At 40.2% G+C, this 21,281-nt stretch overlaps 1 protein-coding gene across 1 annotated transcript; it reads left to right on the top strand.

Moving 5' to 3' along the window:
* The first annotated feature begins 1,007 nt into the window (after positions 1–1,007).
* Positions 1,008–8,367, top strand: LOC149009360 (Pentatricopeptide repeat (PPR) superfamily protein). The gene is made up of 3 exons (XM_089163188.1): positions 1,008–1,469; positions 1,889–4,688; positions 7,660–8,367. The coding sequence occupies exon 2, from the start codon at positions 2,062–2,064 to the stop codon at positions 4,681–4,683; it is 2,622 nt and encodes an 873-aa protein (XP_089019314.1). The 5' UTR covers positions 1,008–1,469; positions 1,889–2,061; the 3' UTR covers positions 4,684–4,688; positions 7,660–8,367.
* Positions 8,368–21,281: the final 12,914 nt, after the last annotated feature.

Genomic DNA, 21,281 nt, shown 5'->3' with positions numbered 1-21,281 from the left:
TAAAAAAACGGTACGGTATGAAACCACTATAAAATCGGAATGGAAAAACGATACGGTTTTGTTACGGTATTGTATGGGAACAAGTGAAAAAAATCAAACCTAAACCGAAACCTAACAGCAAATTACTTAAATTCAAATATCTCAACCCATGAGGTTGAATTGTCATTGAATTAATACAACCACCATTCTAAACATCTTGCCAATGATGTTATAATGCATTATGGAATGGCCAACCTTGCTTCGGTTATAATGCATTATGGAATGGCCAATGACTCGGTCACTTAAAGGAAAAAAACTCAACGGACCTTCAAAACATATGAAACAAAAACCACAAAGTCCTTTATATTGGGATTGCTTGGGATGCCAATCTTTACCTGGGAAGCTTCAACAACTTTAGATAGACTTAAAGAGTTTAGTGGTACTGGCAGGAACAATGATCACTACCAGGAATAAAAAACCTAAAACCTATTTATAAAAATGAAGCATGTTATCAAATGCTTATCTACAGATAAGAATGGCCATCAAACAAGCCATCAAGACAAGAACCAGATGTGGAAGCCCAGTCTCCCTGATTGGGGTCATAAGCTTGTCTAGCTAGATCAAAGCCATTATTAACTTGATAATCCACTGGGTCTTCTTGTATGTTTATATCTGCACAGTGCTTGAATTTATTTTCATTAAGCAAATTGAGGCTATAAGGTGGATATGAAGTGAAGTGTGAAATGAGTTTAGGGTTTAAACTTTAAAGGGTTAATAACTTTAAGGTATATGGTATAAAATACGGTACGGTAAACGGTAGTTGATTTAACGGTACGGTAAACAGTATTAACCGTACTTTACCAAATTACCAAATTCGATTTTGGTAAAAACCGTACCAAATTTGGAAACGGTTTGATACGATACGGTTTTTTAACCAAATTGACATCCTTAGCCACAAGAATTGACCGAGATTAAGCCACAGGCGACATTTTATCAAACGTCTTCCGTGCGGCGTAAAATCTGATCAAACGGCAATGTCAATGTCAAAGCCAGTCCATGAATCTCCAAACATTCACTCGATGCAGATCTAACGAACGATTCTCTCTCTGCATCTTCTCACAGAACTGAAGCATTTTGCCCTGCTTATGGAATTAGTTCTCTCAAACTCTATAAAGCATATGAGTTTCAGGTTCGGAGGTCTGAGCCGTCGGACTTTAGAACAGGAGAGCGTAGTCCGGAGCTAGAGAGGAGAGCTTGAGCAATCGAACCAGAAGCGAGAATCCGAGCGTGGAGTTGTTTGAGCCGGATAGGGTTGCAACGGAGATGAGAGGAGAGAAGAGGTGGTGGTGACCCAGATTGTTTGGTTTTGGGTTCTGGCGCAAAAAATAGGCTGCCGAACTCCGGTTGATGGTTGCCATAGCATTCCCGTATCGGCACCTTGTTATTCCAGAGCCATGTTTCGATCGGCCACTGCTGCTATTCCTGGCGAAGTATCTCTCTCTCTCTCTCTTATATTGTTAGTCATTTTTTATTTTCATCCGTTACAGTACAGCACTGCTTAATTGAACCAGGATTGAGCTACTTTTTTTTTGGTAAATCCAGGATTGAGCTACTAGTGGAACTTGTATTCTTGTCTCCATTCTTACTTGTTTTAGTCTTCTTCATGGCCATCCGTGTTAGCCTGCAATTATGAAGTATATAAACAACCTTTGAAGTCGGAAAAGAACCAGATGTAGCAAGTATTTGAGTCAAAATTTTAAACAACTTTTGATGCTGACCGACCCTATCTAACACTAAAATTTTAGGGTTGCGACTGGCATCAGTCGGTGGACTGACTGTTTGCTTAGCGTGAGTTGGATTTTGATGCTTGAACTATTTACCTACCTTATGGTTGTTCTTTCTTTTTCAGGTCAGAAGCCAGCATGATAGAATTCGCTAAATTTATCTGGGGTCAGCTTATCTTCAAGCTTGGTTGCATGGCCATGCCTTCTTCTGGCTTTTCCTTCCTTCTGAATTTTAGGTTATCCTTTTATTCAGGATTCCATGACGGTTAAGCATCAATATTGTTTTCTCAGCTAGACAATGCAGACAGTCAAACGATTAGCTGTAGGGGTTTTTCTTTGCCCCACACTGAACAAGAGATTTATCTTATGCTCACCCTATGCCTGTTTTCATTCGTTATCGCCTACAACAGTAGCTTCCGAGAGGAATAATGATTTACGAACCAAGGACATTGCTTCGTCCTTCAAGGAGTGGTTCAGAAGCGGGAATGATGCATTGATTGATCATATTTTTTTGATATTATCTTCTCAATCTGACGATCTGGTCTCTCGGAGGTCTGCCGAATCTGCTCTTTCTCGCTTGGGGCTGCGACTCTCAGAAGAATTCGTGTTGAAGGTGTTGGATCATGGAAAGGATGTGTTATCTTGTTTGAAGTTCTTTGACTGGGCTGGGCGCCAACCAGGTTACCATCACAGCCGAGCAACATTCAATGCAATTTTTAAAATTTTGTCCAGGGCCAAATTGATGTCAATCATGTTAGATTTCCTTGAGACCTATAAAACTCAGCATTACATGCATAAGGTCAGATTCTATGATACCCTTGTGATGGGATACTCTGTTGCAGGGAAGCCTGAGATTGCTCTTCAGCTGTTCGGTAGAATGCGGTTTATTGGGGTTGATTTGGATCCTTTTGCTTACCATGTGTTTCTGAATGCATTGGTGGAGGAAAACTTGTTTGATGTGGTTGAAGTTGTAGTAAAGCAAATCAAAATGAGAGGCTTTGAGAGTGAGATAACTTCTGGTATAATGGTGAAGAACTTTGTTAAGCAGAACAAGTTGGAAGAGGCAGAGGCTTTCATGCGTGGGCTGATCAGCAATGGGGGTGCATTGAATGCAAATGCGGTGTCCGTTGTTGTGGATGCCTTATGCAAACAGAGGAAGTTTGAGAAGGCTAGTCAATTGATGGATGAATTTCAGAAGCTTGGAAAGTTCTCAATGGATCACATTTATGGTGTATGGATTAGGGATCTTGTTCAAGCTGGGAAAGTGTCTGGGGCTATGGAATTCGTACAGAGTAAGAAATTAGCAGAAGGCTACGTGCCTGATCTGTTCCGTTATAATATTTTGATTTGCAAGCTTTTAAGGGAAAACAGGCTTGAGGAGGCTTGGGATCTGTTGTTGGAGATGAAGGAAGGAAATATTTCACCTGATAAGGTTACTATGAATGCAGCCTTATGTTTTTTTTGTAAGGCTGGAATGGTGGATGTCGCACTTGACTTGTATAATTCAAGAAAAGAATTTGGTCTCTCTCCAAATAGTATGGCTTACAACTATCTTATTAATACCCTCTGTGGTGATGGCAGTGTTGATGAGGCATATCAGGTATTGAAGAATTCTATTGAGCGAGGTTACTTCCCTGGAAAAAAGACCTTCTCTATTCTTGCAGATGCTTTATGCAGGCTGGGAAAGTTGGATAAGATGAAGGAGCTTCTTGTTGTGGCCTCAGAGCAGAATTTTGTGCCAAGTGATGCTTTATATGATAAATTTATATCAGCTCTGTGCAAGGCAAATAGGGTAGAAGATGGTTACTTAATACATGGGAAATTTCACAGATTAGATAAAGTTGCATCCAAAAAAACTTACCATAATTTGATCAGTAGTTTAAATAAATCAAGCAGGGCTGATATAGCTACTAGACTCTTGATTGAAATGCAAGAAAGTGGTTACGCGCCAAGTAGGAGTTTATTCAGATCTGCTATTTGTTGCCTATGTGATGCAGAGAATCCTGAAAACCAGTTTCTCAAACTGCTTGAGATGCAGGTGTCTCATCATGAAGCTAGGGCTCAGGATTATAACTTCTTTATCGATGGGGCTGGCCATGCCAAAAAACCTGATCTGGCGAGGAATGTTTTTGAAATGATGGTAAGAAGTGGAGTGGAGCCTAATTTGAGTTCTGATATTCTAATGCTGCAGAGTTATCTGAAGAGTGAGCGGGTTTCTGATGCTCTGAATTTCTTTGCTGAGTTATGCAAGAGAAGAAAAGCTAGTAGAAAGCTCTACCATACAATGATTGCTGGTCTTTGTAATGCAAACAAGCCAGATATAGCGCTCGAGCTCATGAGGGAGATGAAGGAAAAGGGATTGGTACCCAGTATCCAATGTTATGAGGAGCTTGTTCTATCATTGTGCTCAACTAAGAGTTATGATATGGTGGTTAAGATTATTGATGACTTGCAGAAATCTGGTCGTCATGTTTCTTCCTTTATCGGGAACATACTTCTGTTACATTCTTTGAGGGGTCGAGAACTTTATGAGGCTTGGGTTCAGTCAGGATGTGTTCTTGGAGATGCATCTTTGACTGGCAGTTTGACTCTAGGTGAGCTGGTTGGTGCATTTTCTGGTCGCATCAGAGTCGACGGCAATATTGAGAACTTGGAAGAAGTGATAGAACAGTGCTTTCCGCCGGACCTCTACACATATAATATGTTATTGAGAAGATTAAGCATGAATGAGACGATGGACTATGCCTATGAGGTGTTTGATAGGATACATGAGAAAGGATATGAACCCAACAAGTGGACCTATGAAACTTTGGTACATGGTTTGTTCAAGCATGGTAGGGGCAATGAGGCTAAGAGGTGGTTAAATGAAATGATCCAGAAGGGCTTTGACCCAAGTGATCGTACTAGACAACTTATATAAAACAGGTAAAGACAGCGTTGCTTAGCTGCAAGATTAGAAAAGGAAAAAAAAAGTAAAGTTTATGTCTAAGAATAAACTTTGGGTGTTTCAAAAGAACTTTGTCTTGCCATTAGTTTCTGTGGACAGTTAATTGTTTTCGTTGGAGTTAATTGTTTTCAGGATACATGTTGGGATTTAATGCTTGCATCTCCTAGTCTAGTTACGAATGTGTTTGTGCTTTTGCTAGCCTTAAGTAGAGAATATTTTTCCTAGCATTATTTAGCACTGCAATATTGTTATCTTTTAATATGAGATATTAGTTGTAGGTGGATGCATGCATGTATTGTTTGCAACTGTGTCATCTATGCAATGGTTAATTGATCAACCCAACGTTAAGATGTTTGGATTTTTGGACACTGAACAGGCCAGGAAACTTGATTGACTGCACTGGAGTTATATGTTATTTTCATGTTGGGTGAATGGAATTGTATTAAGAAAAAGAGCAGAACACAAGCTGAAACCCAAAGTGGCTAACCAAGGGAGGGACCTCAATTAAACTAAACAAATTTATAAAAGATGATACATCAAAAGTCTAGGGGGAAATAATAGTCAAAAGGATGATGCATCAAACACAGGGAATGAGTGAACCTATTCCTTATGGTCGTCTGGGGCCTGTGCCTGTACTTTGAGTTGGAAGGAGCCTATACAGTAGTACATGTTGAGTAGGTCCATCTTCTTTTGTTCCTTTCCCACCAAATGTAAGTTCACAAATATTGATACGCATAAGACTTTCCACTAATTTCTCCCAGGGATAGTTCTAGGATGGCTACACTTATTGAGGAAACTTTTCTAAATAGATCTAGAATAGCAAGAATAGAAGATATGCTTAGTTCCACATTCTCAAGAGAAATCCATATAAGACAACAATTTGAATAGTAACATTTTCAAGACAACAATTTGAATAGTAAATTTTTCTTGAGAAGGAATTCCTGAGCCAGAAGAGAAAAAGACAAAGCATGCCACACTGAAAAATTATGCCTTGGACTGTTGGAAGTAATCCCTACAATCTTGTTCAGTTCTCCCAGTGAGTTTTGTCAGATCTTATTCTGATCAAAATCCAAGCAGAGGCAAAGGTAAAATTTCAGAAGAATTTGGAATCCCATTGAACCGAATCCTGGCTGCCTGTGGGTCTTAACTCTTAACAGAGAATTCGAGAGACTAGACCAAACCCTCAAGTGAATTGCTGGAGTTAGTAGGACCAGGGTACCATATATCAGCTTTGATAATGGATGAAGCATAGCCATTCTATCAGGATCAATATCATATTTGATATGGTCACCATTTATAAATATGAGCACCCCATTCGATGCATATTATCAAGCCACGAGAGGGTATTCATAACCATCTTCAACACTTGGACAAATAACATTACTGGCGGGGGTGTCTGTACTTGAGGATGTTCCGCAGATCAGAAGGATAAGGTTGTGCTGCACTGTTGTGGGCTTCAAAAAACATAGAGTGCCTTGTCTATCTCTCTCTCTCTCTCTCTCTTTTTTTTTTTGGATGAATGCCTTGCTGATCTTTATTTTCATGGTTGACTTTTTATTTTGTTTCACTCAATTGGAGCAGTTCTGATGCTGGGGATAAGGTTTAGGGTCTGAGGTTCTAGTTTAGTAGTTGTTAGGTAAAAGTGGGTTTATCTTTTAGTTATAAAACTCAAATAAACGAAACCTTATCACCATTCACCAAAAAAATGGTTTTATGTTGGTTTCTTATTGCACAATTTTTTTCTTCCAACTATAGGGTTCAAGAGGATTCTTATTTATCAGTAAACCAGCACCAATTAACACTGGTTAGAGTAAGGACTTGAGTTACCTGCTCCATGCATATATGGCTGGCCTTAATACACAAGTCACTTGTGTGACGGTAGCATGATAATGGAATAAAGTTGAGCTTGGAGCATCCGAGCTTTCTTATGTATTAAACCCTCAATATGAATAGGTGCACCATATAGATGATACTGTTGGTGGTCCTTTTAACGTCACAAAATCTCATATTCTTTCTTATTTTCTTCTATTTGTGGACGTCATTGTGCTCCTGTAGCAAATATAACCCTAGCACCAGATTTTCTTTCTTTTTTCTCAATGGGTTGTGTCATATTCCATTGCTTCCTTCTGGTTTTCCTTGATCACTCTGCCGGAAATCTAAATTGTCAACTGTAGCTGCTCTTTCCAGCTTCTCTTCCAGCTTCATGATTGATGATTCATGGAGCTTTAAATCCAAAATGTCCTGTATCACATTCTCTTGGTGTAACCAGAGAATGGTAAAGGTATCAATATCAATATCTAGTACATTTAAAAAGGGCTTTATGTTACTTAACACTGATCTTACTCAAAGAGTATCAGGGGGAAAAAAGAGAGAGAGAGAGAGAGAGACTTGTTTAAGCATATGGAGGATATGGAAATATATTTAGTCAAACGGGTGGAAGATATGCTCTAGCATGCTGGCTACGAGTGTTCACTTTCTTATTCTCCAAAATCATGATAGCTTGGGGGTTTGTGACTTTTTGCATAGCCCTGATAATTCTAATATATGGTGAAAGGTTCGGCTTTGAACCTACCGTATCCTTAACAACCCCCCCCCAAAAAAAAAAAAAATAATAAAATAATAATAATAATAAAGCCTCAAAAGATGAAGTAAAATTATGAATTCCCCTCACGTTCCCATATGTCCATCCAGGCGCAATGATAGTCATTGGTGAAGGAATTCATTCTTCTCCATGACTTGAGGAAAACGCGATCCTTTATCTATTGATATCTTGATGGACACTTGTTCTTGCTGTAGATACAGATTCACCTTTCACTGTAGACCATGGACATGTATAATGTTTAATTAGTTATTCAAACATATCAGTTCTTGTTCTAAGTGATAAAAATAGGCCTGCAATTACAAAGCATCGACGACTGAGCTAGTATTTAACACCCATTTTTTCTGCAGGTTCTTCTAGACACTTGAGTTGTCGTTTGAAAAGTGCAAGTCTTTGGTGGCTTCATATTCCCTTTTCGGAGCCAGAAAAGCTTATTTTGGTGGAGTGTCCAACTCAATTATTGTTCAAACAGGTTTGAACCGGAGACGGGTCATTCGACAGGGGTGCTTATCCAGGCGCTAACATCACTTGGTAATGAAGTATAATTTAACTGGCAGTCTGGAATGTCAGAAGGGTTCTAGAACCTGTAGACTTTCTGTATTCTTACTGCACTTCATTCAGAATATGTCAATTTTTTTCCCCAGAAAATTCATAAATTGATGGCTTCCTGTCTGGAGTGCTGTACAGAAATTTTTGCTCCATGTATTCAATAAGTTATTGATGCAGGAAACTTTTTACTGTTCAATGGAAGAGTTCCCATTGCTCTCTTGGCCTTGATCGTCATTTTACTGATTCGGTAGCAATGTCTGTTGGAAGTATTTTACTTCATATTCCTGATATCATTTTCTTGTTGCTGGAAACTTTATCTGTTGTGATCAATCTTTGTTATTTCTGGGCTGAAGATTTGGGACTTCACTGAGATGCTAGTCATTATGATGGATTTTGCATGCACTTGCTGCTTGATGGTTTCAAATTTCATACATGAGAGCTCCCTTGGAAAAAGTCAGCAATATCAAAGAGTGCCAGACCACAGGACTTAAAATGATGGTTGAGAAGGAGAGAGGGGCCCCGGGGGGGGGGTGATCCTGTGAACATGGCTGTCACCACTTTGGGGTTTGGGGAGGGTCATAACATAGGCAGCCTGAGCCCTGCTTCATAAAGAAGTTGTCCCCAAATTTGAACCTGTGCCTGCTTGGTCATCATGGAGTAACCTTATTTTTGCACCAAGGCCTGCCCTCTTGCCAAACCACGGAGCTTGAAGCTTAAAAGCAATTCCATATATTTTATTTACTCCAAATATTATTGAAACATTTCATACTGTGTAATTTGTAATTTGAACCAAAATTCAATTGCATGGTTACGCATTCTTATTTGTGACTATTATGGAAGTTTTCGTATTCTATGTATGCATCTCCCCAAGTATATCTCTGATGGGTTTTATTACAAAAAGTGATTCGAACTTTGAATAAATGCTGGTGGATTTCATAATTGTTTTATTTGGTAATGATGTGAAAAATTATGAAGTGCTTTAGCATTTATTCAAAGTTCAAATAACTCATGAGGCATTTAAATCCATACCTCCAAGCTTTCTTCTTACTTCTTGCTGGGTGATACTCCTTTAACCTCTCCTATCCTTATTGGGCTTGTCCTCATATTTGTCATTTAAGGTTCAGTTTGTTTCAGCATAAAGTTTTGCTTCATAACTTTATTTGCTTCATAACTTCATAACCTTATTGGGCTGCCCATATTGTCATTTAAGGTTCAGTTTGTTTCAGCATAAAGTTTTGCTTCATAACTTTATTTGCTCATAACTTTATTTGTTGAAAAGTTTTCTGATGTACTTTCCAAGGAAAGCATTGAAACACTTTTCAATGTTAATTTTACATAACAAATTTTTTAAGTGAATTTTTGTGTTCTAGGTAAAGGTTTATTGCTGAAATAAATAGATAATCTGATGATCTTAAAGAGCAGTCAGTTTATCCTTGAGCTGCCTTCTTGTTTTCAACAGAAAAAGGGCCATGCTCACAGAGCAAAAGCTGTGCTGGAGAATGATTTTGAGCTTTCTGCTTTATAAATTAATTTTATCACTTTAATATTTAAAAGGAATAATTCCAAACTGTTATCTGTAATTTATAAAGTTATTTGGGGTTATATGTTCACCACAGAAAAGGATTCAGTCATTCACTTCTGAGCTTCTTGTTCCGTCATCTCTCTCTCTCGCACTCATAATCATTATTATGTTTTTTGTCATCTACGTCTTCATCGTCTATTGTTTAGGGGGTTCAAAATATAGTAGTTTTTTATAAGTGGTATTCCAAAGCTAACTTCGAAAAAGCCTTCCCACTGGACATTAAAGCCTTCCCTGACCTTCGATGACCTTCGATGACCTAACTATGTCTTCTCCGTCGCCGTTAAACCCTCCCTCACCACTGATCTCCCCTTCACCTCTTCCACCCACAAATGATCCATCTCTGGCCACCCAAAAATCCTGGAACTCCCTCTTCTCAAGCCATCAAACCCCTTCTGAAAGTCTAACCCTTTCGTTCGTTCCACCAAAAATCATCAATTCATGCCCATTAGCTCACTGCCCCTCTTCCTCCACTGCCTCCGGAATTCACCGATGGAAAATTGCCATCATCGGCCGATTCTTGGTCCTGTCCCCCCCTAGTGTCCTTAAAAATTCCCTAGCTAAACAATGGAAAGCTTCAGATCTCATGGAAACATACTTGCTAGATTTGGGTATCTTTCTCTTCAACTTCTCCTCTCTGGACTGTCAAGTTTGTGCCTTAGAAGGTTCACCTTGGTTTGTTGGCAAGTCCAAAATCTTCACCAAACCTTGGTCTCCTTCCTCGTCTCTTTGCAGGGTCGACTTCAACACCATTCCCTTGTGGATTAGTCTTCCTCTCAAGTTCTGGAACAGTGATTGCCTCAGTCGTATTGGCTTTGCAATTGGCAAACCGCTGTGCATTGATGCTAGAACTCTTGTGATGGAAAAGCTATCTTACGCTCAATTGTGTGGTTTCTTTGCTGATAGCCCCCTCCTGTCATTCATCTCCATTCTTGAAAATCACTATTGGAAGTATGAACAACTGATTGTTTATGACTGGGTTCCCCTCTGCTGTGATGTTTGTCTGTCATTTGGCCATGAAAGGGGCTCCTTCAACCACCAAGCTCCTGTTCGCCCTTGTAATGGCCCACTTCTGCCTTTGCCTAAAGACCGCATGCACCTTGCCGACGACACCTCTGATGTCCGATTGTTCTCTGCTGACAACTCTGAAGACCTCTCTCCTCTTCGTATGATTGATGTACTGGAAAGAATAATTGTCTCCGCTCCTATTGCTGCTGCTGCAAGATCATCTTCCTCTTCTCTTGCGACAAAAGCTCCACCAGTTGCTAATACTTACCGGAGGAGAAAAATAAATCAAACCTCTTAGTTGCCGGCGACTTGCGTGTCACTTGACGAGAAGAACCGTACTGCCTACAATTGTCTGATCACTAACGATCTTGAAGCTACATTGGAGTCTGAACCTGCCATGCCATGTCCTGTTGAAGGTTCGTTAGCTCCCAATTCCATCGAAGGCCAGCGGCACTCTGTTGGAACTCTGCCAGATCCCACAGTTACAGGTAAAGTTCCTTGATCCCTTGATGCTCACGAAACAAACAACCAATCGCCTTCACCTACCTCTGCTTCCTCCACCCCTTTTCACACTGAACCTCTGTAAAAAGCTTTAGTTTGCGCTGCACCTCAGTTGAAACTCTCTGCTTCTCTCCCAAACCCTCAATCGGATATCATATCTCTATCCCACCCACAACCTTTATCCATCACTTTCCCATTTTCTCCCTTCACGATGGCGGCCCACCCCATTACCCACCTTAAGCCTAATAATCCCATTAGCCCTCCCTCCATCTTGGGCCCAAAGCTTAGTCCCTGCCTTAAGCCCACAACTCTTGGTCTCGCATCGTCTTTTAACCTTGGACCTTTGCCTGCCCCTCTTTGCCAGCCCACTAAACCCACTAAACCTACCACTCTTACTAACTCACTGTTGGAAGCCCAACCATAGCCCAAACCCACCTTCAAAATATCCATTCCTTACCCTCTAACCCAAAACCTCCGCCTCAATTCCCCACCTACTCCCCCTGGTTACCCAACCTGAATCGTCCCTCCCTCTCCCTATCTCTCCTGAACCTCATCCTCTTCCCACACCTCAACAGTATTTAGCTATCCTCGAACCTTCCTCCCCTTCTTCCAATTCAACTATTGACCCAGATCTCTTTAAAACCCCATCTCCCCTAAATTCCCCCCGTGTGAGACCCTCCTCTCCAACCCCTCTTGCCATTCCCGTTGTACCAATATGGATGCCCCCCCCCAATTTTGGTCTTAATGTCTAACTTTTTAATTTGGAATATCAGGGACTCAATTCCCTACAAAGCAAGCTGAAGTAAAAAATACTATTAAGAGCACCAAAGTTTCTCTCTGTGCTCTTATTTAAATCTAAGTCCATATGGATTGCTTTCTCTCTAATTCCTTTGTGTCTGTCAATTGTTGGATTTGGATTCTCTAGCACCCCTCTAGATTCCAAATCTCTCTTCTGAAGTCCACCCCTCAACTCATGCATCTTAGTATCCTCTTCCTTAACTCTCCCCCCTTTCTTCTCACCATCATTTATGGTTTTAATCAAGCTTGTGATCGTATTGGCCTTTGGGAGGATATCCGTTCTATCTCCACCTCTACCTCTGATCTCCCTTAAGGTCTAGGCGGTTATTTCAATATTATCCGTTTCTCTCATGAGCTAGTGGGAGGCTCCCATTCGGACCCAGTTGTGATTGATGATTGCAACTCTTGTATTGAGGACTCTGGTCTCTTAGATCTCCATTGGTTTGGGCACTCCCTCATTTGGCATACTTGTCGTTCTGAATCCTATAGAATCGCTTCTAAGCTCAATCAATTCCTCTCAAACTCTTGGCTCTCTTCCTTTCCCGCATCCCATGCTTTCTTCCCTAACTCGGGTCTCTCTGATCACTGTCCTTGTTTCATCCATCTCTTCCCCTCTATCTCCTTTTGCCCTAAGCCTTTCAAATTCTTCGATATGTGGTCTTTTCTTTCATTCCCACCGTAAAAAATGCTTGGTCAAAGCCTGTCCACTGTCACTCTCTTCCCCTCATTGCTTTTGCTTGTAAGCTTTGCAATACCAAGGAAGCCCTCAAATCCTGGAAGTCCTCATCTTTTGGCAACATCTCCTCTAAGGTCTCCTCTTGTTGCTCGGACCTCCAGAGAACCCATTCTCTCCTCCAAAGTGACCCTTCCAACACATCTATTGCTGATCAGGAAAAAGCCCTTTCCTCTGATCTCTCCTTCCTTCTCTCTCTTGAAGAAAGCTTTCTCCGCTAGAAAGCTAGAATCAAATGGCTTGAGCTTGGAGATTCTATGCCTATTTTCATAAATCCCTCAAAGCCTGTAATAATTTCAACTCCATTCCCTCCCTTCTTACTAGTGATGGTACTTGGATATCCGATCCCCCTAGTATCAAGGCTGAGGTCACCTCCTTTTTCTCCAATCTTCTCTCCCCTCCTTTCCTCCCTCCCTATACTCCTCTCCACCCCAACCTATTCAATGAATTCATTGATCCCTCTTCTTCTCCTTCTCTTTGTGCTACCCCTTCCCATGAAGAGATCTTCTTAGCCATCCGTTCCCATAAGTCCAATCGTGCCCCTGGTCTGGATGGCTTTAGCATGAGTTTCTTCCTCGCCTCATGGAATTTCCTTGAGCACGATCTTATTCATGCCATCCGCAACTTCTTTTTTAACCCTTCTTAGCTTTCCTCCATCAATCAAACTTTCATTTGTCTCATTCCAAAGAAGCAAGGAGCCTCCTCTCTCTTTGATTTTCGTCCCATCTCTCTTTGCAATCTCCTTTACAAATATATCTCTAAAGTCCTAACGAATAGGCTAAAAAAGGTCATGCCATCCCTTGTGAGTTCAAACCAATCTGCTTTCATTTCAGGCTGTAGTATAGTGGACAATATCCTCCTCTGTGCGAAAATTGTTCTTGGTTTTAATAGATCCTCTCACTCACCGACAGCCCTTCTCAAGGTAGACCTCCATAAAGCCTTTAATGCCATTTGCTGGGACTTTATCAATATTGCCCTTTTCTCCATGGGTTTCCCCCCTCCCTTCATCAATTGGATTGCGATCTGTAAAGTCCTAACGTATAGTATAGTGGACAATATCCTCCTCTGTGCGAAAATTGTTCGTGGTTTTAATAGATCCTCTCACTCACCGACGGCCCTTCTCAAGGTAGACCTCCATAAAGCCTTTAATGCCATTTGCTGGGACTTTATCAGTATTGTCCTTTTCTCCATGGGTTTCCCCCCTCCCTTCATCAATTGGATTGCGATCTTTATCTGCATTCCCCAATTCACCATTATCACTAATGGATCTCCAGTTGGATTCTTCTCTTCTCGTGTTGATATTCGCCAAGGCTGCCCCCTCTCCCCCTATCTCTTCTCCTTGGCCTTGGAGGCTCTCTCTCGTATCCTCTAATCCAACACGGACCAACTCCTCATTTCTCCCATCCCCAAATGTAAGTATCTCAAGCTCACCCACCTCGCTTTCGTTGATGGTCTTATGATTTTCTCCAAAGCCGATGCCCTTTCCGTGTTCGAATCTCTCTACCTCTGAGTCGACCTTGATAAATCCACCATCTTCCTCTCTGGGGTCTCTGATCAGATGCGAGCCTCTCTCCTTCAGCTCTTAGGTTTTAAGCCTGAATCCTTCCCCGTTACCTACCTCGATTTTCCCCTCATTCTTGGCAGGCTCAGTCGCCATCACTGCCTCCCCATGCTTGACTACATTCGTAAGAAACTTCAACTATGGAAAGGCAAGCTTCTCTCCTTTTCCGGTCGAGTGGTGCTCATCCGCTCAGTCCTTCAATCCTCCTATCTCTATTGGTGTGGAATCTTCTTCATCCCAAAATCTTTTGTCCATGCTATGGAGTCCTTATTCTCTGTCTTCCTTTGGAAAGGGCGTGAAGCATCCCACTTCATCCACCTTGTCAGTTGGTCGACCATCTGTTGCACAATCTCTGAAGGTGGCCTCGGCATTCGCCTATCGCTGATGTTGATTTGGCCTGTCTTCTTAAGCTTATTTGGAAAATTGCTTCAAAACAAGACTCCATTTGGGTTAACTGGGTCTACTCCTTCCTCCTCCATTTAGATTCCTTCTGGACGGTCCCCATGCCCTCCAACCCTTATTGGATCTGGAGGAAAATTCTCTTGTTGCGTCTCTGTGCTCTCTCCGTTATCTCTACTTCAGTCTCCACTGGCTCCTCTACCTCCTTTTGGCTAGACCCGTGGCATCCAATGAACATTCTCTTTTCCCTTTTTGGTCCCTGTGCAGTTTATGATATATCCCCAGAACCACCCCCTTGTCTACCTTCATTTCTGATGGCTCCTGGACCCCCGCTCCCCTCCCTATTCTCACACAGCTTTGGGATTCCCTTCCCACTATTTCTAACTCTCCCCATGACACTACCATTTGGCTTCCATCCCCTACCAAAACCTTTTCCACCTCATCATCCTGGAACCTTCTCTGTGCTCATAACCCAAAACCCCCTGGCTTCCCCTAGATTGGTTTAAAAGCCACATCCCCCAGCACTCCTTTACCCTTTGGAGAGCCCTTAACCATGCCCTCCCCACCCAATCCTTCTTTATTGGCCACCATATCCTTGTTAACCCAAACTGCATCCTTTGTTGGAATGATTCGGAGGACCTTGATCACTTTTTCTCTTCTTGGCCTTTTTCCATATCTATCTGGGGAAAAACCCTATCCTATATTTGGCCCCGTTCGAGGCGATTTTTGATTTTTCTTGTGAGTGGTCTTGGATTCTGAGAAATTTTCCAAGCTCTTCTATTTGCGATTGGGTTGGTAAGCTTGTTTTTTGTGCCACTGTCCATCATCTATAGTGGGAGCATAATCCTTGGAGATGGACTTTCAAATCTCGCTTGAAAGATATGATTTGGAATGCCATCTATTTTGATGTTTCTACTAGGCTTGTAGCTTCTCCCCACCCCTTGATTGATGATACATCAAGGAACAGGCTTATTGTTGTCTCCTGGGGTCTTAATCTTTCTTTCTGGTCTTCCTCCTAAAGACCGTCTTTGTTTGTTTCTCTTTCGTTAATACAATTATTTATTCATCCCAAAAAAAGAACTTTTCTGGCAATCATAAAGGCTTTAACTTTTCTGTTCTAGTCATATGCTTATGAGGATTTTATTTTTCTTTGCTGATACATGCTTAGCATATTCTTTAATGTTGAAACTAAACATTTATGTTTTAATGTGACATGGTTAATCATTCTTGGGCATCCAGTTGCTTGTCTAATCTAGTGCAGGATGAGTGACAATATATCTAGCAGCAATTGGCTATGACCTTTCGGTGAATACTCTTTCTCCTGATGGCCATGTTTTTTCAGATTGAATATGCAAGCGAGGATTTTGATAACAACAGGTATCATGTTGTCTTCCTCCTCCCCCCTGCCGTTCCCACCTTAGCTTCTTCATCTACTCCTTTTTAGCAGTTTCTATTGAAATGTTTGATTTTGTTAACAGAACTATTGTCAGCGTCAAATACAAATGTGAGATAGTTATGGTTAAGCTTTTCTAGAAAAAAAGGGACGTACCTAGTGCACAATGCTCCTGCAATTAGCATTGTCTGAGGACGGTCACAGCATTACCCTGTTTCGAGACTTAACCTGTGACCTAGTGTTTAGCAAGTGAGAACTTGACCAGCATCACAACTATGACCTTCTCTGGATTGGATACATTTCAGTTCACTCTTCTTTTTCTTTTTCCCACCGCATTTCTAGTTGAATATGGGTTTAGGGTCTGGAGAGCTCATAATCTCGAAGATGATGTTACCTGACATGAGTCAGAAAATGTATTTTGTTTATTGGCATTCAGGAATGGTACTCACTATAGTTTTTGACTTTTTTCTTGACTTCTGTTTTTCTGTTTATCCTTTGTTGTGGTGTCTGGGTATGTTTCTGCTCGTTGATGTCCTTCCTGATTTATGAGTTGACATGAGAGTTGGACAATTTTGTAGTGAAGCTTCTTTGGGCTTTTGTCTACATGAATGTCTGTAGAATATATATGTCCATGATAATCAAGGGTAAATTCTTTATTTTCAATGTGTTAATGCTACATTTTGGCTTAGAGGAGTCAGTTTAAGCGATCTTGTAATAATTTCAGGTTTGGTGATGAATCCAGTGTTTCCTTCATATTAGGTGGAGATTTGATTTCTTAGTGGTCATGAGATTTGGATCAATTAAATGGTATTGCTGACTTATGTGTGCTTGTTTGACCCCATCTAATCTTTTCTAGTCATATCTTCCCCAGTCTCTAGAAATTTTAGGTTCTTAAGCAACCAAAGTGATTTTAAGGCTGGTTTCTTACAAGCTAGACTCTCCTATTATTTAATTACTGTATATCCTCCTAATTGGTGCTGTAGATAAGGTTTTTGTTCATGTAGTAGAAATAAACTTGCAAATTGGCCAATGGTGGGTTAGTTTAGCAGTTAAAAGCCCAAACTCCCATGGGGAGGTCCTGAGTTCGCACCCATCCGGCGGCATCTATATTACTAATATCCCCCCCCCCATATATAAACTCGTCAGCTACCAAAAAAAAAACTTGCAAATTGAGGATGTGAAAACTTTATACATTTAGCCTTAATTTTGTACTTGGAGCATAGTGTCCAAGTCATGTTACCGTCTATAATCCAAGATATATTAAGTTTTACTTCACATTGCCATTTTATTGTATTGACTGTAAATAAACATGCAAAAAGACTCCAACCTGTTTTACCCATCATTCGTGTTTCTTTCTTTTGCTTTCCACCTTTGTGTTCTCTGTCTCTCTAATTGTTAAGTTGTATTTCAGTGGGATTCCTTTGGTGACTGAGGTGCAAAGGTGCTGGTTATGTTAGTGTGGTTGATTGCTAGGATGTTGACAGTGGAGATGGGAAGGCGAGTTTTGGTTAGGGATAACATTTTGTAATTATCATGAACATGCCATGTGGTCAGTACAGAAATGTTGTTTTCTTTTCTAGGAAAGAAAAGTGATATTGCAGATCCTAAGACAGTAAAGTGATAATGAGAATTAAGTCTACTGGTGCACAGTGTCATGACCATTGGTAACAGAATAGTCTCATTCCTTTGAAAATCTCTCAAGCTGTTGCTGCCCACATCATAGAAGCTTGTACCACCTTGCAGATCCAACCGTGGCCTTCAATTCCTGGCGGCATCAGGGTTGAATATCTACTTATTTCTCCAGAAACCTTACTGGATTTTGAAGCACAGCACCACATCCATTACCCTCCATGCAATCTCCACTTCCAGTCGGTCCCTTGGCAGGATCTTCCCATAACCAAGACCTTCTTATTCCATTCCACCGTTGTAGCTTCCATTCTGTCCATCAGTAGTTCACCACATTTGCAGAATTGCCTCACCACTGCTAACACTACATTTTAATACAAACTAGATCGTATTCAACTTGCGAGACTGGCCTCTGCATAAGCTTGGTTTCTGTGCTGCGATATCTCTTGGTTGAACCATCAGAAGTTGATGAAACTTCATCAAAGTTTATTCTCAATTCCAACTACACGAGCGGAGTTTGAGGTTATTCTACAGTCTAGTTCGTCTGAACCTTGACTTCAAAATTCCAGCCTTAGTTCGGGTTTTACTTGGAGCATAGTTAATGTAATTTACCTCTACATCATTGTTCAAAGGGTCTTATATGGGACTCGGAGCTTTTCATAGGTGCTTGATTTTTAGATAAATGTGGATTCAGAGAGAAGTTACTGACTGATGGTCTGGTTATCAAGGTGTGGTTTGTGCTTTATACCAGGAGGAATCTGCATCTCAACGTTTCCTTGAGTGGTGCTTATTTGAACTGATTTGAGTAGGTTGTGGAATGCTTTGTTTTTCCTTGGTTTGATGCACTCTTGGTTCTTCCTCCTAGTTGGAAGCACAAGGCTAGATTTTTCTCTCATGGGACCTGGAATGCAGGGCTTATTTATCTTTTGCAATTTGTGGTTGGAGCAAATCTGTGTCAGAATTGAGAGCAGGTATAGTTGTCCTCTTAAGAGAGGATTGTGCGTGTTTTGTGGAATAGGGGAGCTTATCTTTGGGATGCTTCCCAGTAAATCTGTTGTATTGACATCTGCACCGCCTTGACTGTAATGACCCAACAGAGCATCAGCTTACAGAAGATAGAAACCCCAGCATTTTTACGAAAATTTCTTGGTCTTCAACTCTACCGATATCCACTATGAAGCAACCAAATCCGGCTCCACATGCATTGTACAAGTACAAGCAAAGCCCCATCTCCCCCTCCTTACCCAAAAAACACAAGAACCTCCCATTAGTTTTTGGGAAACTAGACCCTCCTATTGCTGCAACTGAAGTTAAGAATGAATTGCATGCGAATAAATTTTAAACCTCTTTAGAATGGACAGCCCCAGGTTCTGTCAGCTGGAATGCTGGGGGCTTCTGTTGATCTGTTGATCTTCTCTTCTCAACTTGTTGCAGCTGTGTATTCTTTTAGTGCTATCACCATAGAGTGAAAACCCATTCAAGAAATTTCAAAAGGAAAATAAGGTATAACAAAGGAATTGAGTCAGTATTTGGTCCCGGAGATTTTTAGCACATGAATGTTATCATTTAGAGGAAATTACATATATTCTCCTTGAGCGTGTAAACTGTTATGTTTACACTCTTGGGATTTTATTATTTACGTTTTATCTCTTTTGTATTTCAAATTATATATCAAACTTTTCTAATTTAATTTATTTTTTCATTTAGGGTTCTTTCTTTTAAATCAATTTTCATTCTCTATTTGCCTAGTTAAAAGAGCTGAATGTTAGAATATATTTTTTGGTTAAAAATGAAAAATGGCGTGTTAACTTATGTCAGAAACAAATTATGGGATAAAAGATAAGTTTGGAATATCAAAATGAAGAGTTGATGAAAAATGAAAAATGAAAATGAAAATGAAAATTGAGAACACATCATTAGGGTTTGATTAGGGTTTGGAAGAAGAAAAAAAAAGAGAATAATAGGGTTTTCATAAAAAAGAATGTAGAACAAATTACATTGGCACCCTAAAATGTGGCTTTAAAGCACTAACACCCCACTTTATGTTTAAAAAGTAGAGAGATTTTAAAATTAAATTTTCATTGGATATATTTATCAAATTTATCATGGAAAAGAGTTAAATTATTGTTTATTTTAAAAAAATATTTTTATAATAAAAATTGTCTGAAAAGTTTTCTACGACAAATTATACAAATATATCCAATAAAAATCTAATTTTAGAATTTTTATGCTTTTTAAATATAAAGGTAGTGGTGTAATTTGCTCTAAAATATATTTTGTTTATGAATTGTCTGACACGTGTAATATTCTAATCCTAATATTGTAATTCAACAAAAAGTAATCTACCTTTCACCATGGTTGTCGCTCTAACCGACCTCACTCAAACTCACCTTTCCTTCATTTTTCCGTTGTCGGCTTCAACAGCGTCGGATTTATCAGTCTATTCGTTGAATTCGAATATTTCAAAACCACGATTCTTTTAATAGGATTTGGGATTGGAAAGGCGTCGGAGATAGAATTTAGTAGTGAAATTAGATGATTATGGATCCGTGTATTGCTGAGCTTTCTGCTCCTCAGAACAGCTTCGGAGTCGACGATCAGTCTAGTTTCTATCAAAACCTTGCCAACGGGCCCAGGCTGGAGCAGTAGCAGCCTTTTGTAAATCGCAATTTCATGGATCTTCCTTTGTTACCGACCAACGGAGGCTCATTTGTTCCTCATGCTATTCCTCCTTCAGCTGTTATCCACGAAGATGATTGCCCCTAAAGACTGATTTTTCTGATGTGATTCTCAATAACATCAACCAGATATTTATGGAAGAAGAGATGGAGGAGAAAACATGGATGTTCATCTACTTTTCAAGCCGCTGAGAAAATTTTTTTTTTTTTTGATAATTTTCATCTGGATCCACTGGGGTTTGGTCTATGTCATTTTTAGTCCAAAAAACCAGAGACTTTGCATCTACCTCCCCTGTACTATAGAAAAAAAAAAATTAATTTAAGGACAAATATAAATTTTATGACCAATTTACCCTTAGTCATCTTCTCGCTTCTCACTATTTCATCTTCGGGTTCTCTTTGTCCTTCTTGGTTGAAGATTTTGTCTCGATCTCCCATCGAAATACAACGGTCTAGTGGCAATACACAAGGCCTTATTGAGGGCGCGTAGAACTCTTAATCCACCGCGTTTCTTCTTTGTCCATGTTTATGTGTCTTGCAACTTCGCGTAATGGGTTTCCGATTGGTCATGCGGGTCTCGTAGCATCACGCAACTCATTTCTTGGGAAATGTCATTGGAATCGCAGTCATGGTGCTGATCATGTTTTCGTCGCTACCCATGATTTCTGACCCTGCTGCTTTCACACCACGGTGAAGCTCATAAACTAGTTGTCAAAATTATTTTACTTTTCTATATATCTTGGATGATTTAAATTGATAAATTTATCGTAACTTGTGTGTGAAGGAGGATGTGGGATTCGATGGGGTTCCGTTTCTATATATTCTCCTCTTTTAGTAATAAGAAAAAAAGGCAAGCTTCACTCGTTGCCCATATTTCTATTTCTGTAACTTGTTGCCCATCCTTGATGGAGATTAACGCTTCCTCATCTCATGAAAGGCAAGCTTCTAACCATTTACGTAACAGTTAATTCCTTCATTTTTGTTTTTCCCCCCAGTTTTTCTTTACCAAATCTGTATAAAAAAAGAATGCCAAAATTGGGCGAGTAGTAACCACAACATTTCCAAGTTTTGTGTTCTTCTTTATAGAATTCTTTCGGTTCAAAAGATGGGTAGAGTGAAGCATTTACAACTTTTCAGCTTGGAACTC

Source organism: Hakea prostrata, chromosome 7 (genome assembly GCF_041222555.1).
Source record: "Hakea prostrata isolate BN-2017 chromosome 7, UWA_Hpros_2, whole genome shotgun sequence".
Taxonomy (NCBI): domain Eukaryota; kingdom Viridiplantae; phylum Streptophyta; class Magnoliopsida; order Proteales; family Proteaceae; genus Hakea; species Hakea prostrata.
Note: the sequence above shows the minus strand (reverse complement) of the source record. Positions and strands in the feature narration are given on the sequence as shown.

Bases quoted from the DNA above. Each gene is read 5' to 3' on its own strand.
- LOC149009360 (XM_089163188.1), top strand. From the start codon at position 2,062: ATGCAGACAGTCAAACGATTAGCTGTAGGGGTTTTTCTTTGCCCCACA.